Here is a 16,093-nt window from a genome sequence, read left to right as displayed (position 1 = left end):
GCTGTTGAATGTTTTAGACACAGTTGCTAAATTGCCTTTGGAAAATATAGTAGCAGATCATTCTTCCTTTAAATATTTGTAAAGAATTTAAAGGTAGGGTTTGTATTAGTGTAATAGCTCCATGTATTATCATATACATATGTATTATCATATACATATGTATACATATGTATTATCATATTTCAGACAGAAGGTTAGTGATTTAGTAGCTGCATCTACCATTATAAAATTGAGATCAAGGGTATGGAGGGAGACTGGATAATGGGTATCAAAATGCAGTTGGTTCTAGTGTTCCGTAGCATGGCAGGGTGACTGTAGTTCACAGTACTGGAGTATACATCGTCCTAAGAGCTGGAAGAGAGGAGCCGCTAGCATCTGACCACAAGGGACGAGGAAATGGAAAGCCTAGTTGCCTGGTTTTGTTGGTTTATTCTCTGTCTCTGTGTTAAAATACTACATTGTACTGCATCAAAGTGTACAAGTATTGCATGTTAAATATTTTAAAATTTTAGAAATTGAGACTAAAAGTTGTAAAGAAATTTGTTTCTAAAATTTGGATTTAGGGAGAGGCGGCAAGATGGCGGAATAGGCAGGAAGCACACTTAGTCCGGGGGGAGAGAAAGTTTAATATAAGTGGAGATACTGCAGGGTCAAGGAAGAGTAGGGGATGAAACAGCAGAGGAAACTCTTCCGGAACTAGTGATTCACAGTGGACCTGCGTGGAGAGCGTGGGAGCCCAAGTTCGGGACACCAGCGGCAGACTCAACGCACCAGCGCTGGAACGCGAGGTGAGCCGAACCTCCATAGCCCGAGATACCAGCAGGCAAGCGGAAAGAGGAGGCTAAAGGGAACGAGGCTTGAAACTCCGTGGGGAAAAGTTCACCAGGCTAACTAGAAGAGAGAGAAAAAAAAATAAAAAAAGTGACTGATACGGACACAAGTTTCTCTCTCTCCGCTCACCTCTCACAGGCGAGCAAGACAGAGCAGGCGCCATTTTGGACATACGTCATAAGCAGGGCGACCTCAGGTCTGCACCAGCCCTGAGCCTAGCAGAAAAACCTGACTCTGTGGGGAGGGGTGAAATAACAGGAGATTAGCATCTAACTTGGCAACCCAGTGGGAGACTGCAGGAGAATTGGAGCCCACACTGAGGGCAGCAGAGATTCCCTGTGTGGTCCTTGGGAAAGAGCTTCCGATCTCTGGCTCCTGTGGGTATATCATTTGCCTGCTAACTACCTCCAATTACGTTCAGCTGTGCGGAATTACTTCCCTTTTAAATCAAAAAAAGAAAGAGAGATTTACCACACCTAACCTGGGAGTGTCATCCTTGACACACCCTCAACCCTGAGGAACCAAACACAGCTCTCAGGCCACACTCATCTCAAGCCTCTAAGGCTCCACTGAAAGCAGACAGTCCACTTAATATAGAGCCATAGTGTAACAAGAAAAAACACCACAGTGAAGAAACCAAATATCTCCAACATGCCAAACAACAAACGCAAAAACCAAGCTAACAAGAACAAGGAAGAAACTATGACGCCCCCAAATGAAAAAGACACCCCAATTCAAGATTATGAAGATGAGGAGATCGAAGAAATGCAAGAAGCGGATCTCAAAAAATTGATAAGAACATTAAGAAGTTCTCAAAAACAAATTCTTGAACTACAGAAATTCTTCATGGACAAGATAGAAAATCTCTCTCGTGAAAGTGAAATATTAAGGAGGAATCAAAATGAAATGAAACAACTAGTGGAACAAGAAACTCTGATAGTGACTAGAAATCATAATGAAATGAAGAGTTCAATAGATCAAATGACAAACACATTAGAGAGCCTTAAAAACAGAATGGGCGAAGCAGAAGAGAGAATATCAGACTTAGAAGACAGAGAACAGGAAAGGAAACAGGCAAACCAAAGAAAAGAAGAAGAAATTAGAAATCTAAAAAATATTGTCAGGAATTTACAGGATACTATTAAAAAACCCAACATTCGGGTTCTAGGAGTTCCTGAAGGCATGGAGAGGGAGAAAGGATTAGAAGGCATTTTCAGTGAGATACTAGCAGAAAATTTCCCAGGTTTGGAGAAGGACAGAGGCATCTTAGTACAGGAAGCTTATAGAACCCCTAATAAACATGACCAAAAGAGATCCTCACCACGACATGTTGTAATCAAACTCAACACAGTGAAACATAAAGAAAAGATCCTAAAAGGTGCAAGAGAGAAACGTTGGATCACTCTTAGAGGATCTCCAATTAGACTCACAGCAGACTTCTCATCAGAAACCCTACAAGCTAGAAGGGAATGGCGAGACATAGCCCAGGTACTAAGAGAGAAAAACTGCCAGCCCAGAATACTATATCCTGCAAAGCTCTCATTTGTGAATGAAGGTGAAATTAAGACTTTTCATAGCAAACAGAAACTGAAAGAATTTGTTGCCACTCATCCTGCCCTGCAAAAGATGCTTAAAGATGTGTTACACACAGAAACACAGAAACATGGTCACCAATATGAAAGAAGGTAAAGGAAGGAAACCTCACAGCAAAAGATCACAGGAAGCTCAATTTCTCTTTGACATAGAATTAAACTCTGATGCTCTGTTAAAGCAATGTGTTAAAGTTATCTATTATGTTCTCTTGATGTCTGTTAAATTCTAATTGTTCAAAAACAGCTGAATTTTTATTAAGAGCTATGGGTTATTTAAATATGTGCTTTTTTCAAAAATTTGAATATCTGCTGCTCATAAAACTAAAGCGTTGTTGGTTCTGTGTTTAGCTGTCCTCCTATAGGTTCCTATGGACTTTTTCCAGCCACTTTTATTGTATTCAGTACTTTGGGATGGCTCTGTAAACAGATGAAGCCAATAATGTATTAACAGTACCAACTGAGAGAAAGTATGGTTAACTGAGGTTACTAAAAAGAAAAAGCAATTCAAATCAATTGGCAATCTACAAAAAGAGTTAAAGATTTTAAAAGCTATTATTAAAATTGATATATTGGTCTATTATGCTATATTATATGTGTGTACATATTGTATGTCCACATGGGGAAATTTTATTAAGAGTTTTATTTTAAATGGCTTATAGATAAGATTGTCCATAAATTTAAGCTGCTAAAATCAATCAAAGATACATTTTAATTTGTGGGACCTGAATCTGTGTATCATATGTTTTAGACTTGTTGGTAGAAAGAAACTAAAAACATTTTAGATGGTTGTGCTTAAGTTTACTGGCTAAACAAACTACACCATGTTAGATATTTAAGAGGTGTTTTCAAATACATGATTCTTAAAATTTATAGAAGGCATTGGACCTTCTGGTAAATGTTTTCTTAAGTTGTTATCTAATGGTTGAAACGGTTTGCTAAGTATTCATGTGATATTGCTATTGTCAGCAAGCGATCTAGGACTTGCTCCCTCATTTCTCTATTCTAAGCCCAACTTGTTCTTTCATTTCTCTATTCTCTTCAAGGTAGGAAACTAATTCTATTATGAAGGAATCTGTAGGATGCACAATTTAATCTTTAGACCTTATAAAAGAGATGGCTAACATTTTTCTGCAATAGCATAGCCAAAATAAGAACTCAAATAATAATCTCATAGCTAGATTCACTTCGCCATCAGCGAAGTATACAGTAAGTAGAAAAAACCTCCCTTTCAGACCAAAGGGAAAGAAAGTTTTAAAGTGAGACTATAATTTTCCTCATGGGCATTGTCTACCTTAGAAAAACTACTACAGAACATGCCTGTGACTATAGACTTGTAGTTCAGGCCACCGAAGATTAGAGCTGGGAAACGGGCACTCCCTTGACTTGCATCCTCTGGTCTGCTTTAACACAAACCAGGAGGAAAAGAAAGCTAGGCATCAGAAGCAATGGGTGGCAGGCCTATTAATGGCTGATCTGTACAGTGATCTGCCCTCAAGGAGACCCAACAGGCCAGTCCACTGCAGTGGCTTTCAATGTGGTAAGCCTGGGCTTCAGCAGAAGTCAGCTTGTGAAGAGCCCTGGCAGCTCTGCCAAGAGTTGGATCACTGGAAATGGACCTGCCCTGGAGTCGAAGGATGCCCAGGTCAGAGCCACAGATCTTATTGGCTCTAAGCTGAAAAGCCCTTCACTCAGCCCAACTTCCAAAGTGACCACTGCAGCTGAGGGGATGGTCAAGTAGGGTCAGCAACATTGCAGGCAGAACTGTAAATTTCTTGTTAGAGATGCCCCCTGCCTTTACCTGGCCAGCTCTCCTCCCAGGCCAGCCAAGTAATGAAAGTCAACAGAGTGCCTTCCCCTAGGAGGTTCACACCTCCCTTAGGATATACCCCATGTGAAGAGATAGATAGGTCTGGGCCTCTGAATTTACAAGGCCTAAAGCCCACCAGATTATTATCAAGCCCCTTCTATCAGGTTCTATTTGCCTCTCAATCAGAAAACTTAATTGTAGCTTAGACAGCACCTTTCTTAGCTCTTCTAATAATGACTCTGTCCTTTGTTCTAGGCCCTGTCTAGTGCACTTGGGCCTCATTCCTTTGTAATCATAACCTCTACTCTACCACCAATGGCTCTACTCCCAACATGTGTGTACTGATGGTCCTCTTCCCCACTTAATGCTGTATAATTGTTCAAACCTGGTAAATGCCACTCTTAGGATCATTGGTTACTATCCTCACTCTGTCTTTTATGACCTTGTCTAAATATGATCAGAGTCGGTGAACTTGGAAGGCTTCCATAGCCTTGGCAACTCATGACGACAGCCTAGGATGGTTACTGGCGCCATAAACTAGAGTGTCAATTTGTTGGGTCAACAACAGGAGCCACTGTGCACTTGCTCCTCATGTGGGATCTCTGTCCTTAATGTGCTGTACATTGTGATTTAATGCTATAACTAGTACTCAAACAGTATGTTTCACTTTGTGTTTCTATGTGGGTGCAAACTGTTGAAATCTTTATGCTAAATTGATCTTCTGTATATAAAGAGAATTGAAAATGAATCTTGATGCAAATGGAAGGGGAGAGGGAGCGGGAGGGGGGAGAGTTGCGGGTGGGAGGGAAGTTATTGGGGGGGGGGGAAGCCATTGTAATCCATAAGCTGTACACTGGAAATTTATATTCATTAAATAAAAGTTAAAAAAAAAAAATTTGGATTTAATGTGTAGTATATTCATAATACAGATTCTGTGAGGATGCATTAAGACAGAAGCCCAGACATTCAGAGATGATCTGTGTTGATTTCATTTGCTTCTGAAAGAAATAGGTTGTTCTAGGACATTCTGAAACATCCGCCTACCTTTTATTGGAAAGTTGATTGCAAGGCCTGGTTGCCTGGGCAGTAGTCCCTTCTTATTTTTCTTTTGAACTGTTGTTGCTGTTCTCACTCTTGTTCTAGTGGAGGAAATCGAGCAGATGAATAGTTTGTTCCAGCAGAAACAGAGGGAGCTCGTCCTGGCCGTGTCAAAGGTAGAGGAGCTTACAAGGCAGCTGGAGATGCTCAAGAATGGCAGGATCGAAGGCCACGACGACAACCAGTCTGCCGTGGCCGAGCTGGACCGCCTCTACAAGGAGTTGCAGGTACCCTGGCGCTCGTGCCTGGGCTCCTCTCAAGGTGCTTGAGAGTCGCCCTCATGCGTGAGTGGCAGGAAGTGCCACATTTTGCTTGCTTTTCCCTGGGCCAGGGCTGGGGACCTAAACCCCAAAGAATCCAAAATAAACTTCATAGTACCTCAGACAGGCAGTTTGAGGCATTTTGCATAGCCACAGCTGGTGGTCTGGCACAGGTGTCACTTAATTTTAAACCATGAGCTGAGAAGTGTGAGGGGCGGAGGGACCTTACGGTTTTAGACATTATATAATAGTTAACCATGTGATCGTCTGTTTGCGAAACTTTCCTCCCTACTCCTTGGCTGTCTTTCCCCCGCTCCCTATTTTATTCAGTTAAGAAACAAATTGAACCAAGAGCAGAATGCCAAGCTGCAGCAACAGAGGGAGTGTTTGAATAAGCGGAACTCAGAAGTGGCAGTCATGGACAAGCGTGTTAACGAGCTGCGAGACCGGCTCTGGAAGAAGAAGGCAGCCCTGCAGCAGAAGGAGAACCTACCAGTAAGTGGGCCGGGGAGGAGGCCGGGGAGGACCCGCCCCGTGAGGCCGCCGCCAACACAAGCCCCTTTGTCCATGTCCTTATAGTGCCCTCAGATACAAGAGGTGGCATTCGCTGAGCCTCAAAAGAGAATCCAGCCCTTCTCGTGCGCTCGCCTGAGTAGCTCTGCCTTCCTTTCTAGTACTTGTGCTAACACTCAAGTGTGTTTCTGTTTGGGGTCGTTGCTTGCGGACTGGCTGGCTGGATTGTGAACGTGCTCCCTGTGAGCCTTGCCAGCGTCACCCCTCCTGTGGATTGGCATACTGAAGGGCCGCTGTTTTCTGCCCCTGAGGTTTCATCTGATGGAAACCTTCCCCAGCAAACGGTGTCGGCCCCGAGCCGTGTGGCTGCCGTGGGTCCCTACATCCAGTCGTCCACTATGCCACGCATGCCCTCCCGGCCTGAGCTGCTGGTGAAGCCTGCCCTGCCCGACGGCTCCCTGGTCATGCAGGCTGCCGAGGGGCCGATGAAGATCCAGACACTGCCGAATATGAGATCTGGGGCCGCCTCTCAAGCTAAAGGTAAAAACTCCATACACAACTGAGCCCTGCCTCATCCTGCTGTTACTCTTCCCATGTTTGAGTTAGCAAAGAAATGTGTCTTTATATCCCTTGTTCATGTTTAACACTTAAAAATCTTTTTGTATTCTTTGCTAGTGCAGTGGTAAGTATTTTAACCTTAATACAAAATTCTGTTTAGGAAATGAAATTAAATACATCCTTGCAAATCTGAAAATTGTTTTGGAAGTTCTTTGTTACTGAGTTAATTTGATCTGATGATAATTTAAGAGCTTTCCTGTATGCGGACACCGTACATAAGTGCTAGTGACGTCCTCTTCATGGACTGGGCTGTGAATGCGCTCTGTTGATGAGTGGTGATAAATATCCACACATGCCTGTGTGTGAGGGTTTTTCTGCTGATCATTGTTAGAACAAAGGTAAATGTGCTGGAAGATTAAAAGTGAAAATGGCAGAGGCTGCTGTGTGTTGAGCCATCTTTGCATTCCGGGCAGTCCTCAGGTGCATGGGGAAGTGCAGGCCAGAGTTTTGTAAAGGGGGGGAGGGGCTAGAGAGGGGAAGGGAAGTTGAAGGAAACATAGGGTGCACGCTGACTTTCCCGACCATGTCCTTCAGACCCCCAGAAAGAAAAAGCAGTCGCCAGTGTTGTGTCTCTTTTCTAACCCTCGTTAGATGCAACGACACAGCTAATTTTAAACATATTAATTATTTTGCCATAATAATGCCATGGAGTCTGGATTTTAATTGAGGAAGAGCTGTATTTGTTTTGTTTCTATAAGGAAAAATAAAAGTCATGGGTTTTGAAATTGGAAGTTAGTGTCAAAACCCGAACACACTGATTGGTGAAAGACTGCGGTCCAAGTCCTGGGTCGTGTATCGGCAGCTGTGGCTTGTTGCACACGTGTGCCCTGAGGTAGGCCTGCTGCGTGGAGTTTGCTTACTCGGTGAAGGGAGATGTGCCCTTGCGGGCTCTGGTACTTGAGGGAGGAAGGAGACCCTTCAGTTAGACACAGGAAGTGTGACACCGCATTCATGTGCTCCGTCAGTTTCCTCGGGCTGTTGTGAGTGTGGGATATAAAGCTGCTCTTAGAGATGGAAAGTCTTAGCAGGAGAGTGACCGCCTCGGAACGCTGGGTGACCTGTGGCTGCTTCTCTGCCTTCCAGGTGCTCCAGTCCACCCGGGCGGCCCTGACTGGGGCCCTTCAAAGGCGGATCTTTTCCCGAGCCCAGGCTCCCCTGCACCTGCGGGCGCCGGGCATGCTGTGGACCCAGGTGAGGCTGGTTTGTGCTGCTCCTCGGAAAGGTCCATTTGCAGGTGTGAGGAACCCGGGGCCGTGATTTCACGGTGCTTGTTTCCGCAGCACGCTCGTTCCGCAGAGGGACCGAGGTGCTGCCGTTGCAGTGTTTGGGTTATTCCGTGATCGAGAGATGTGGGAGGGAGAGCCTGGTGAGCGGGCCTGGAGCTTTGTCGCATGCGGTTCCTAGAGCAGCGTGGGGTTTTTCTGTCTGCAGCTGACGATGGGGAGGTTGCGCTGAGGGAGAAGGAGAAGAAGGTGCGCCCCTTTTCTATGTTTGACACAGTCGACCAGGCTGCCGCCGCGCCCTCCTTTGGTTCCCTGAGGAAGAACCAGAGCAGTGAAGACATCTTGCGGGACGCTCAGGTACTTGGAAACTGCAAAATACCACGTGCACGAGAGAGTGGATGTGAGGGGTGTGTGGGAGCCTAGGAAAGCAATAGCTTTCTGCTGTTTAGATTTCTGTACACAAGAGCATTCTGTTGTTTTAATTTCCGTTGCATGAGTGTGGCTGTGCCCTCACGCTGTATGGGAGGATAGCTGACACATTTGCTTCCGGGTCACATTTCTCGTGGTTCTCTTAAAAGCCACAGTGCATTGAAGAACATCATATTGGTGTTGTTCAGGTATCTTACTTCTTCCAAATTTGGAGCTGAGGTTATGTCACACGATTGGAAGCTGAGTCTGTAGCTGTTAGGATCTTAGCCTTTGACAAATAGCTTATGCAGGTGAGTGCTCAAATTGGGTGTTTTTTAACCATGGTAGTTTCACTTATTGGTTCCATCTGTGAATGTGGAAGAAGGCCCTGGAAGGCTTTTGAGTAGGTGCCTCCACTTGCCCAAAGAAGTGGAGATGAGGGGGCCGTGTGGGGCAGCAGCCAAATGGAGTTGCTGATGTCCCTTACTGTGATATTTGCAGAGATTTAAGCCTTCAAACGATTTAGGAATGTAGAGTTAACATCAGATAGTGTGAACTCACAGTAGTGAAATTAGGCTATCTAGCATCCTGTATACCTGTGTTACACCGTTTTAACTGGCTTTGTGTGTATGTATATGTGTTTTACAGGCTGCAAATAAAAATGTGGCTAAAGTACCACCTCCCGTTCCTACAAAGCCAAAACAGATTAATTTGCCTTATTTTGGACAAACTAATCAGCCGCCTTCAGACAGCAAGCCCGATGGAAACTCTCAGCAGTTGTCAGCAGCTGTTGCCTCCGTGGGAAGCAAACCCAAACCAGCAGGGCCGCAGCCCAGGGTGCTGCTCTGCCCTGGTGCACCTTTGGTTGGCCAAGACCAAGCCCTGGCTCCAGGCTGTAAGCAAGAGAGTCCACCTGCTGCTGCTGTCCGGCCCTTTACTCCTCAGCCTTCCAAAGACAGCCTGCTTCCGCCTTTCAGGAAACCTGCGACCGTGGCCGCCAGCTCCATATATTCCATGTACACACAGCACCAGGCTCCGGGCAAAAACTTCCAGCAGGCTGTGCAGAGTGCCTTGACCAAGACACATAGCCGAGGGCCACACTTTCCCAGCGGTGAGCTTCTTGGGCTTGTTTCCACTTGGGGGTGGGGTGTGATGTGTGTAAGTTCCACACCAGAGGCCAGCTGTTAGCAGATAGCAGAGGAGCTGTGCCCTGTGATGGCTCATGCTGCCCTTCTGGGAGTTTTGTGGCTTCTGTTCTCAAGTGGGAGTTTCCAAACGTGTCCACCAGCTTTCGGCTCCTGCAGTGGGCGCTGATCATAGAGGGAAGAAGTGTGGTTCTGTTCAGAGCGCATTGCTAGGGGACAGATGCCTATAGCTGTCACAGTGCAAGAGCACAGTTTGCACCATGGTTTGCCCAATGTCCTCATACACAGAGGCTTGGCTGACTGCTCCTGTCTCTCTCTCTGTTTTTAAAAACATTCTCGACTGCATTTTAAATTGTTCTAATGAGAACACAACACTGTTTAAAATAAGTTTGTGTTAAAAACACCCAATGTGGAAAATTGTTTGACTTTTTTTTTTTTTTTTTTAAAGATTTATTTATTTGAAAGTCAGTTACCCAGAGAGAGGGAGAGAGACAGATCTTCCATCCGCTGGTTCACCCCGCTAATGGCTGCAATGACGAGTAGTGGGCCAGGCTGAAGCCAGGAGTCAGCAGTTCCTTCTGGGTCTCCCATGTCGGTGGCAGGAGCCCAATAACCCGGGCCATCTTCCGCTGCTTTGCCAAGCACATTAGCAAGAATCTGGTTGGGAAGTAGAGCAGCTGGGTCTTTAACCAGTGCCTTTAGGGGATGCCAGCTATGCCACAACAGCACCCCCAAATTGACCATGTTTTACTGAAATGAAAGTGGCTTTCTTGGAGCTGGCGCTGTGGTGTAGTGGTAGAAGCTGCCGTCCACGGCACCAGTATTCCATATAATTTGAGTCCGGCACTCCACTTCCAGTCCAGCTCCCTACTAATGTGCTTGGGAAAGCAGTGGAGGATAGCCCAAGTGCTTGGGCTCCTGCACCCACGTGGGGGACCCAGGAGAGGCTCCTGGCTTTGGATCAGCCCAGCTCTGGCTACTGTGGAAGTTAACTAGCAGACAGAAGATCTCTTTGTCTCTCTTTCTCTCTCACACACACTCTGTCTTTTAAATAAAATACATCTTGGAAAAAAAAAAAATGGCTTTCTTATCATGAAATAAGCTTATAGCTGTGGCCTAACCTGTCATAATGGAAATTAGATAGCAAAAAATCACTATATATACTTATTTTTTAGAAAAGACTTATTTATTTGAAAGGCAGTGACAGAGAGAGGGCAAGGCAGAAATCTTCTCTGCTGATTTATTACCCAAATGGCCACAATAATCAGGTCACAGCCAGGCTGAAGCCAGGAGCCAGGAACTCATCCTGGTCACCCATATGGGTGATATGGGCCCAGGGAGTCAAGGCCCCCTGCTGCCTTCCCAGGCTCATGAGCAGGAAGTTGGATTGCAAGCAGAGTAGCCAGGGCTCAAACCAGCACTCTGATGCGGGATGCTGGCCTCACAAGTGGTGGCTTAACTGGCTGTGTCGTAACAGGTCTTTTTTGTGAGTTTTCTGGTGAAACTGCTGATGTAATTTGGGAATTAGATTTTTTATGCGATCTGAGTAGTTGTGGTAGATAGAAGTGGTTTTAATAACTTTGTGCATTGATTTCTCACACTAATTCATGTTTGGAGAGTATGAGAGACAGTTATCATGCTTGTACATGAGGATCACCAGTTTTCATTGGTTCTAAATTTTTTCCACATTTTGACATTTTAAATCTGAATGTCACTATCAGTGATTTCTTATACTGGCAACATTTTCTTTTTCATAAAATTATGGTGCATGTTTCGGTCAACAGGAGTTCTGATTCCATATTAAGTTTATTATACAGGGTGAAATCTTGTTTTATATTTGGTTGGGGCTGGGTTGGGACTGAAGGTGGGAGCCAGAAGTGCAATCCAGGTCAGTCTTGTGGGTGGCAGGACCCCAGAGACTTGAGCCATCACCACTGCCTGCCAGGGTCTGCACTGCAGGAAGCTCAAGCCAGGAGCTGGAGCTGGGAACCACACCCAGGCACTCCAGTGAGGGATGCAGGCATCTGAACCGCCAGGCTCAGTGCCTGCCCTGTCATCTGTTGTTTTAAAAAGTTAGTTGTATTTGAAAGTCATTACATAGCAAGCATGAAATTAAAAGAGGCTTAGGTTATGATTGTTAGCCACTTCTGTTACGTGCCAGCTTCCTTGAATCACTGCTAACCAGGGCTTCCCCATTTCCAATCAGTGTACGGGAAGCCTGTGGTCGCTGCTGCGCAAGCTCAGCAGCAGCAGCCTGAGAACGTCTACTCCAGCAGCCAGGGCAAGCCTGGCAGCCCGGAACCTGAACCAGAGCCCGTTTCTTCGGTCCAGGAGAACCACGAAAATGAAAGAATTCCTCGACCCCTGAGCCCGACCAAATTACTGCCTTTCTTATCCCATCCCTACCGGAATCAGAGTGATGCTGACCTGGAAGCCCTACGAAAAAAACTGTCCAATGCACCTCGGCCACTGAAGAAGCGCAGCTCAATTACAGAGCCAGAGGGTCCTAATGGGCCAAACATTCAGAAACTCTTGTATCAGAGGACCACCCTTGCTGCCATGGAGACCATCTCCGCCCCCTCGTACCCTGCGAAGTCGGCCGCAAGCACTGCCGGCCCAGAAAGCCCCATTGAAGTCATCCCCAATCCGTATTTACATGTGGAGCCAGAGAAGGAGGTGGTGTCCGTGGCTGCTGACCCTTTGTCCCCCGAGGATATGGGCAGTGCCAGTACGGAGAACAGTGACGTGCCAGCTCCTGTGGGCCTTGATTACGTGCCGGAAGGGGTTCCAGAGAGCAGCCCCAGTCTCCAGAATAATGCAGAGCAAACCAACCCAGAGGCTCCCCACCTACTTGAGGTGTACCTGGAGGAGTACCCGCCGTACCCGCCCCCACCGTACCCATCTGGGGAGCCTGAAGGGCCCGGAGAAGACTCTGGGAGCATGCGTCCACCTGAGATCACTGGGCAGGTGGCCCTGCCTCCTGTGAGTACCGTGGGACCTCTCGGCCCTGGGGGCCCTTTCGCCTCGTTGGGCTCCTCGGGTGCTCATGCTCTCCTCCAGTTTGCTTTTCTGGTTTGCAGTTCCCTTGACACAGAGTGGTTCTTATATACGTTATCAAAATGCAGTGTATTTGGTACAAAGAATATTTTTGTGTTCTAGAAAGAACCCATTTCTTTGTCAAGGAAACAGAGTAGTTCTCATCCCTATAAATACTGCATTTGCTGTTTTCTCTCCAGCTGATGCCACTTACTAGGGAAGCAATGCTCGCCTGGCTTGAAAAATTTTGGATTTGAAGCTTTTGGTCACTGGCTTAAATCACCCAGGAAATCAGACAGAAGGTGTCGCTTGTCTCAGAAAAACACGATGCCCCTCTTTTCATACTTCTTTGGCTCTCAGAGAAATTTTTTTTTAATGAAATGTTAAGTTAATCTCAACTTACAGCAGTGGTCACATGGGACAGGTTCTGGGTGAGGTGGTGGCAGAGAGAGGTAATTGGGCTGAGGGTGGATTGGGCATCTCTTTAACATCTTCCTCTCCTTCAGTGTGCTATAAAAATCTGGCTATAAAGCTTCGTCTGTATCGACTTGGGAGTGCCTTTTGTACTCCTTTCTTTCTTTCTTTTTTTTTATTTTTATTTTTTTTTGATAGGCAGAGTGGACAGTGAGAGACAGAAAGGTCTTCCTTTTACATTGGTTCACCCCTCAATGGCCGCTACGGCCAGCACACCGCACTGATCTGAAGCCAGGAGTCAGGTGCTTCTCCAGGTCTCCCATGCGGGTGCAGGGCCCAAGGACTTGGGCCATCCTCCACTGCCTTCCCAGGCCACAACAGAGAGCTGGACAGGAAGAGGAGTGACCGGGACAGAATCTGGCGCCCCGACTGGGACTAGAACCCGGGGTGCCAGCGCTGCAGGCAGAGGATTAGCCTGTTGAGCTGTGGCGCCGGCCTGTACTCCTTTCAAGTATTAAGCTTGTGTTTGGAAGTGTATGGCATCGCTTTGAAATAGGATTGTACATCCATTAAATATGATAGTATGCAAAGATAGTGAATGTCTAAGGTTACTTTTACTAGTGATAGTAAATATTTGTTTAGCATTTTTATATAGGGATGCAGTGGTAAGTCACTGCTTGTGACGCCTGTGTCCCAGAGTGCCAGGTTCAAGTGCCGACTCCTCTCTGATCCTGCTTCCTGCTAATGTGCATCTTGGGAGGCTGCACATGGTGGCTGAAATTTGAAGCCTTGCCACCCACACGGGAGACTCTGAGTTTTGGGCTCCTGGCTTGGCCTGTCCCAACACTGGCTGTTGTGGGCATTTGGGGAGTGAACCAGTGGATGGGAGATCTCTCCCTATTTGTCTATATCTTTCTGCCTTTCAAATAAAATGAAAATGATTAATAAAGATTAAAAAAAAAAAACCCCAATATAGTAAACATTTAAAATGAGAAGAAAAGTTTAAAATAGAGGTTAGCACTTCTTATTACAGCTCTCTCTTCAATCTTTTTTTTTTTTTTTTAAAGATTTTGTTTATTTGACAGGTTGAGTTACAGACAGAGAAATGGCTTCCTTCCATTGGTTCACTCCCGAAATGGCCGCAATGGCCGGAGCTGCACTGATCTGAAGCCAGGAGCTTCTTCCTGGTCTCCCACGCGGATGCAGGGGCCCAAGCACCTGGGCCATCCTCCACTGCTTTCCCAGGCCATAGCAGAGAGCTGGACTGGAAGAGGAGCAGCCGTGACTAGAACCAGTGCCCATATGGGATGCCAGTGCTGCAGGAGGAGGATCAACCTAGTGCACTACAGCGCCAGCTCCTCAGTTCTTTTTTCTAGTTACCATTTGTACTTCTCTTTCCAAAAGTTGTTTGAGAGACAGTGAGAGAGCTAGATGCTATCCACTGCTTTACTCCCCAAATGCCTGCAGTAATCTGGGCCGGGCCAGGCCAGGCTGGGCCGGGAGCTGGGACATTAATCCAGGTCTCTCACATGAGTGGAGGGACCCATCCACTGGAGCCACCTGCTGCCTCCCAGGGTGCATGTTAGCAGTAACTGGAATAGGACACAAAACCAGAATTTGAACCCAGTCATTCCGATGTGGAATGCTGGTGTCCCAAGCAGTGTCTCAACAGCTAGGCCAACTGCCCATCCCTGCCTCCTTAATTCTAAGGCTTGACTCTCTCTCTTTTTTGAAAGATTTATTTTTATTATTTGAAAGGCAGAGTTAGAGATACACACATAGAGAAACAAAGAGATCTTCTATCTGCTGATTTCACTCCCCAAATGGTTGCAGCAGCCGGGGCTGAGCCCATCTGGAGCCAGGAGCTTCTTCCAGGTCTCTCAAGTGGCTGCAGAGGCCCAAGAACTTGGGCCATCCTCCAGTGCTTTAGCAGGGAGCTGGGCCGCAAGTGGAGCAGCCAGTGTCTGTATGGGATGCCGCTACTCCACAGTGCTGTCCCCATTGGATCTCTTCATTTGAGTTGTACATGTGAGAACAAACGGAAGTTTTAAGCCCTGCTGGCCAAAACAAATGTACACTGCAATACTCTATGATCTCTCCTCAGTTTATGTTGTTGTGTCAGAATAATTCACGCTTTTAAGGAGGGAAAATCAAACTAGAGTTTGTAAAAGTATCACACTTAACTTTTATGACTCTAGTTTTCTTTTCCCAGAAGAGTGCTTTCTCTTTCCTCTTTGCCTCGGGTGAAGTAGGAGCTGCAGCCTGTGACTGGTAGCACCGTGCTCGCATGGCATTGGCCCCTTCAAGGACTGCAGCATGGTAGCCACTGCACACTTGTGAAATGTATCGGTGGCCATTAATGTTTTTCAAAACCCAGACATTTTCCTTATGTGGGCTAACATGGAAGAAAAAGCCTGTGTGGTACACATGTTACACCTTGGGGACTATTTCGACTTGCTTAGATATGTTTAAGAATCCCATTTGAGGGGCTGGCACCATGGCACAGTAGGTTAATCCTCTGCCTGCGGTGCCAGCATCCCATATGGATGCCAGTTCTAGTCCTGGCTGCTCCTCTTCTGATCCAGCTCTCTGCTGTGGCCTGGGAAGGCAGTAGAAGATGACCCAAGTGCTTGGGCCCCTGCACCCACATGGGAGACCCGGAAGAAGCTCCTGGCTCCTGGCTTCAGATGGGTGAAGCTCTGGCCATTGCAGCCACCTGGGGAGTGAACCATTGGATGGAAGACCTCTCTCTGTCTCTCTCTATCACTGTCTAACTCTACCTGTCAAATAAATAAAATTAAAAAAAAAAAAAAATCCCATTTCATAGAATATTATTCGTAAAGCTGCTGCCTGTGATGCCAGCAACCCACATGGGCACCAGTTCATGTCCTGGGTACTCCACTTCTGATCCAGCTCTCTGCTGATGGCCTGGGAAAAAACAGCATAAGGCGGCCCAAGTATTTGGGCACCTGCACCCATGTGGGAGACCCAGAAGAAGCTCTAGGCTCCTGGCTTTGGCCTGGCCTAGCCCTGACTATTGTGGCCATATGGGGAGTGAACCAGTGGATAGAAGATCTCTCTCTCTCTCTGCCTCCCCCTTCCCTCCCCCACTTCCCCTCTTTCCCCCTCCCCCCTCCTTTCTCCCCAT

At 46.5% G+C, this 16,093-nt stretch overlaps 1 protein-coding gene across 2 annotated transcripts in view; it reads left to right on the top strand.

The window, feature by feature from the left end:
- TP53BP2 (tumor protein p53 binding protein 2) overlaps positions 1 to 16,093 on the top strand; it is a 70,233-nt gene that overhangs the window by 41,682 nt on the left and 12,458 nt on the right. For both annotated transcript variants that reach the window (XM_062210442.1, XM_062210441.1), the window contains exons 7-13: positions 5,374 to 5,555; positions 5,919 to 6,083; positions 6,413 to 6,641; positions 7,803 to 7,910; positions 8,151 to 8,299; positions 8,999 to 9,461; positions 11,702 to 12,477. In XM_062210442.1, the coding sequence (XP_062066426.1) occupies positions 5,374 to 5,555; positions 5,919 to 6,083; positions 6,413 to 6,641; positions 7,803 to 7,910; positions 8,151 to 8,299; positions 8,999 to 9,461; positions 11,702 to 12,477 (2,072 nt within the window). The remainder of the gene's footprint in view (positions 1 to 5,373; positions 5,556 to 5,918; positions 6,084 to 6,412; positions 6,642 to 7,802; positions 7,911 to 8,150; positions 8,300 to 8,998; positions 9,462 to 11,701; positions 12,478 to 16,093) is intronic.

The sequence above is a fragment of the Lepus europaeus genome, chromosome 14 (genome assembly GCF_033115175.1).
Source record: "Lepus europaeus isolate LE1 chromosome 14, mLepTim1.pri, whole genome shotgun sequence".
Lineage (NCBI taxonomy): Eukaryota > Metazoa > Chordata > Mammalia > Lagomorpha > Leporidae > Lepus > Lepus europaeus.
The sequence above is the reverse complement of the archived record's forward strand: the minus strand, read 5'-3'. Positions and strand labels throughout refer to the sequence as shown.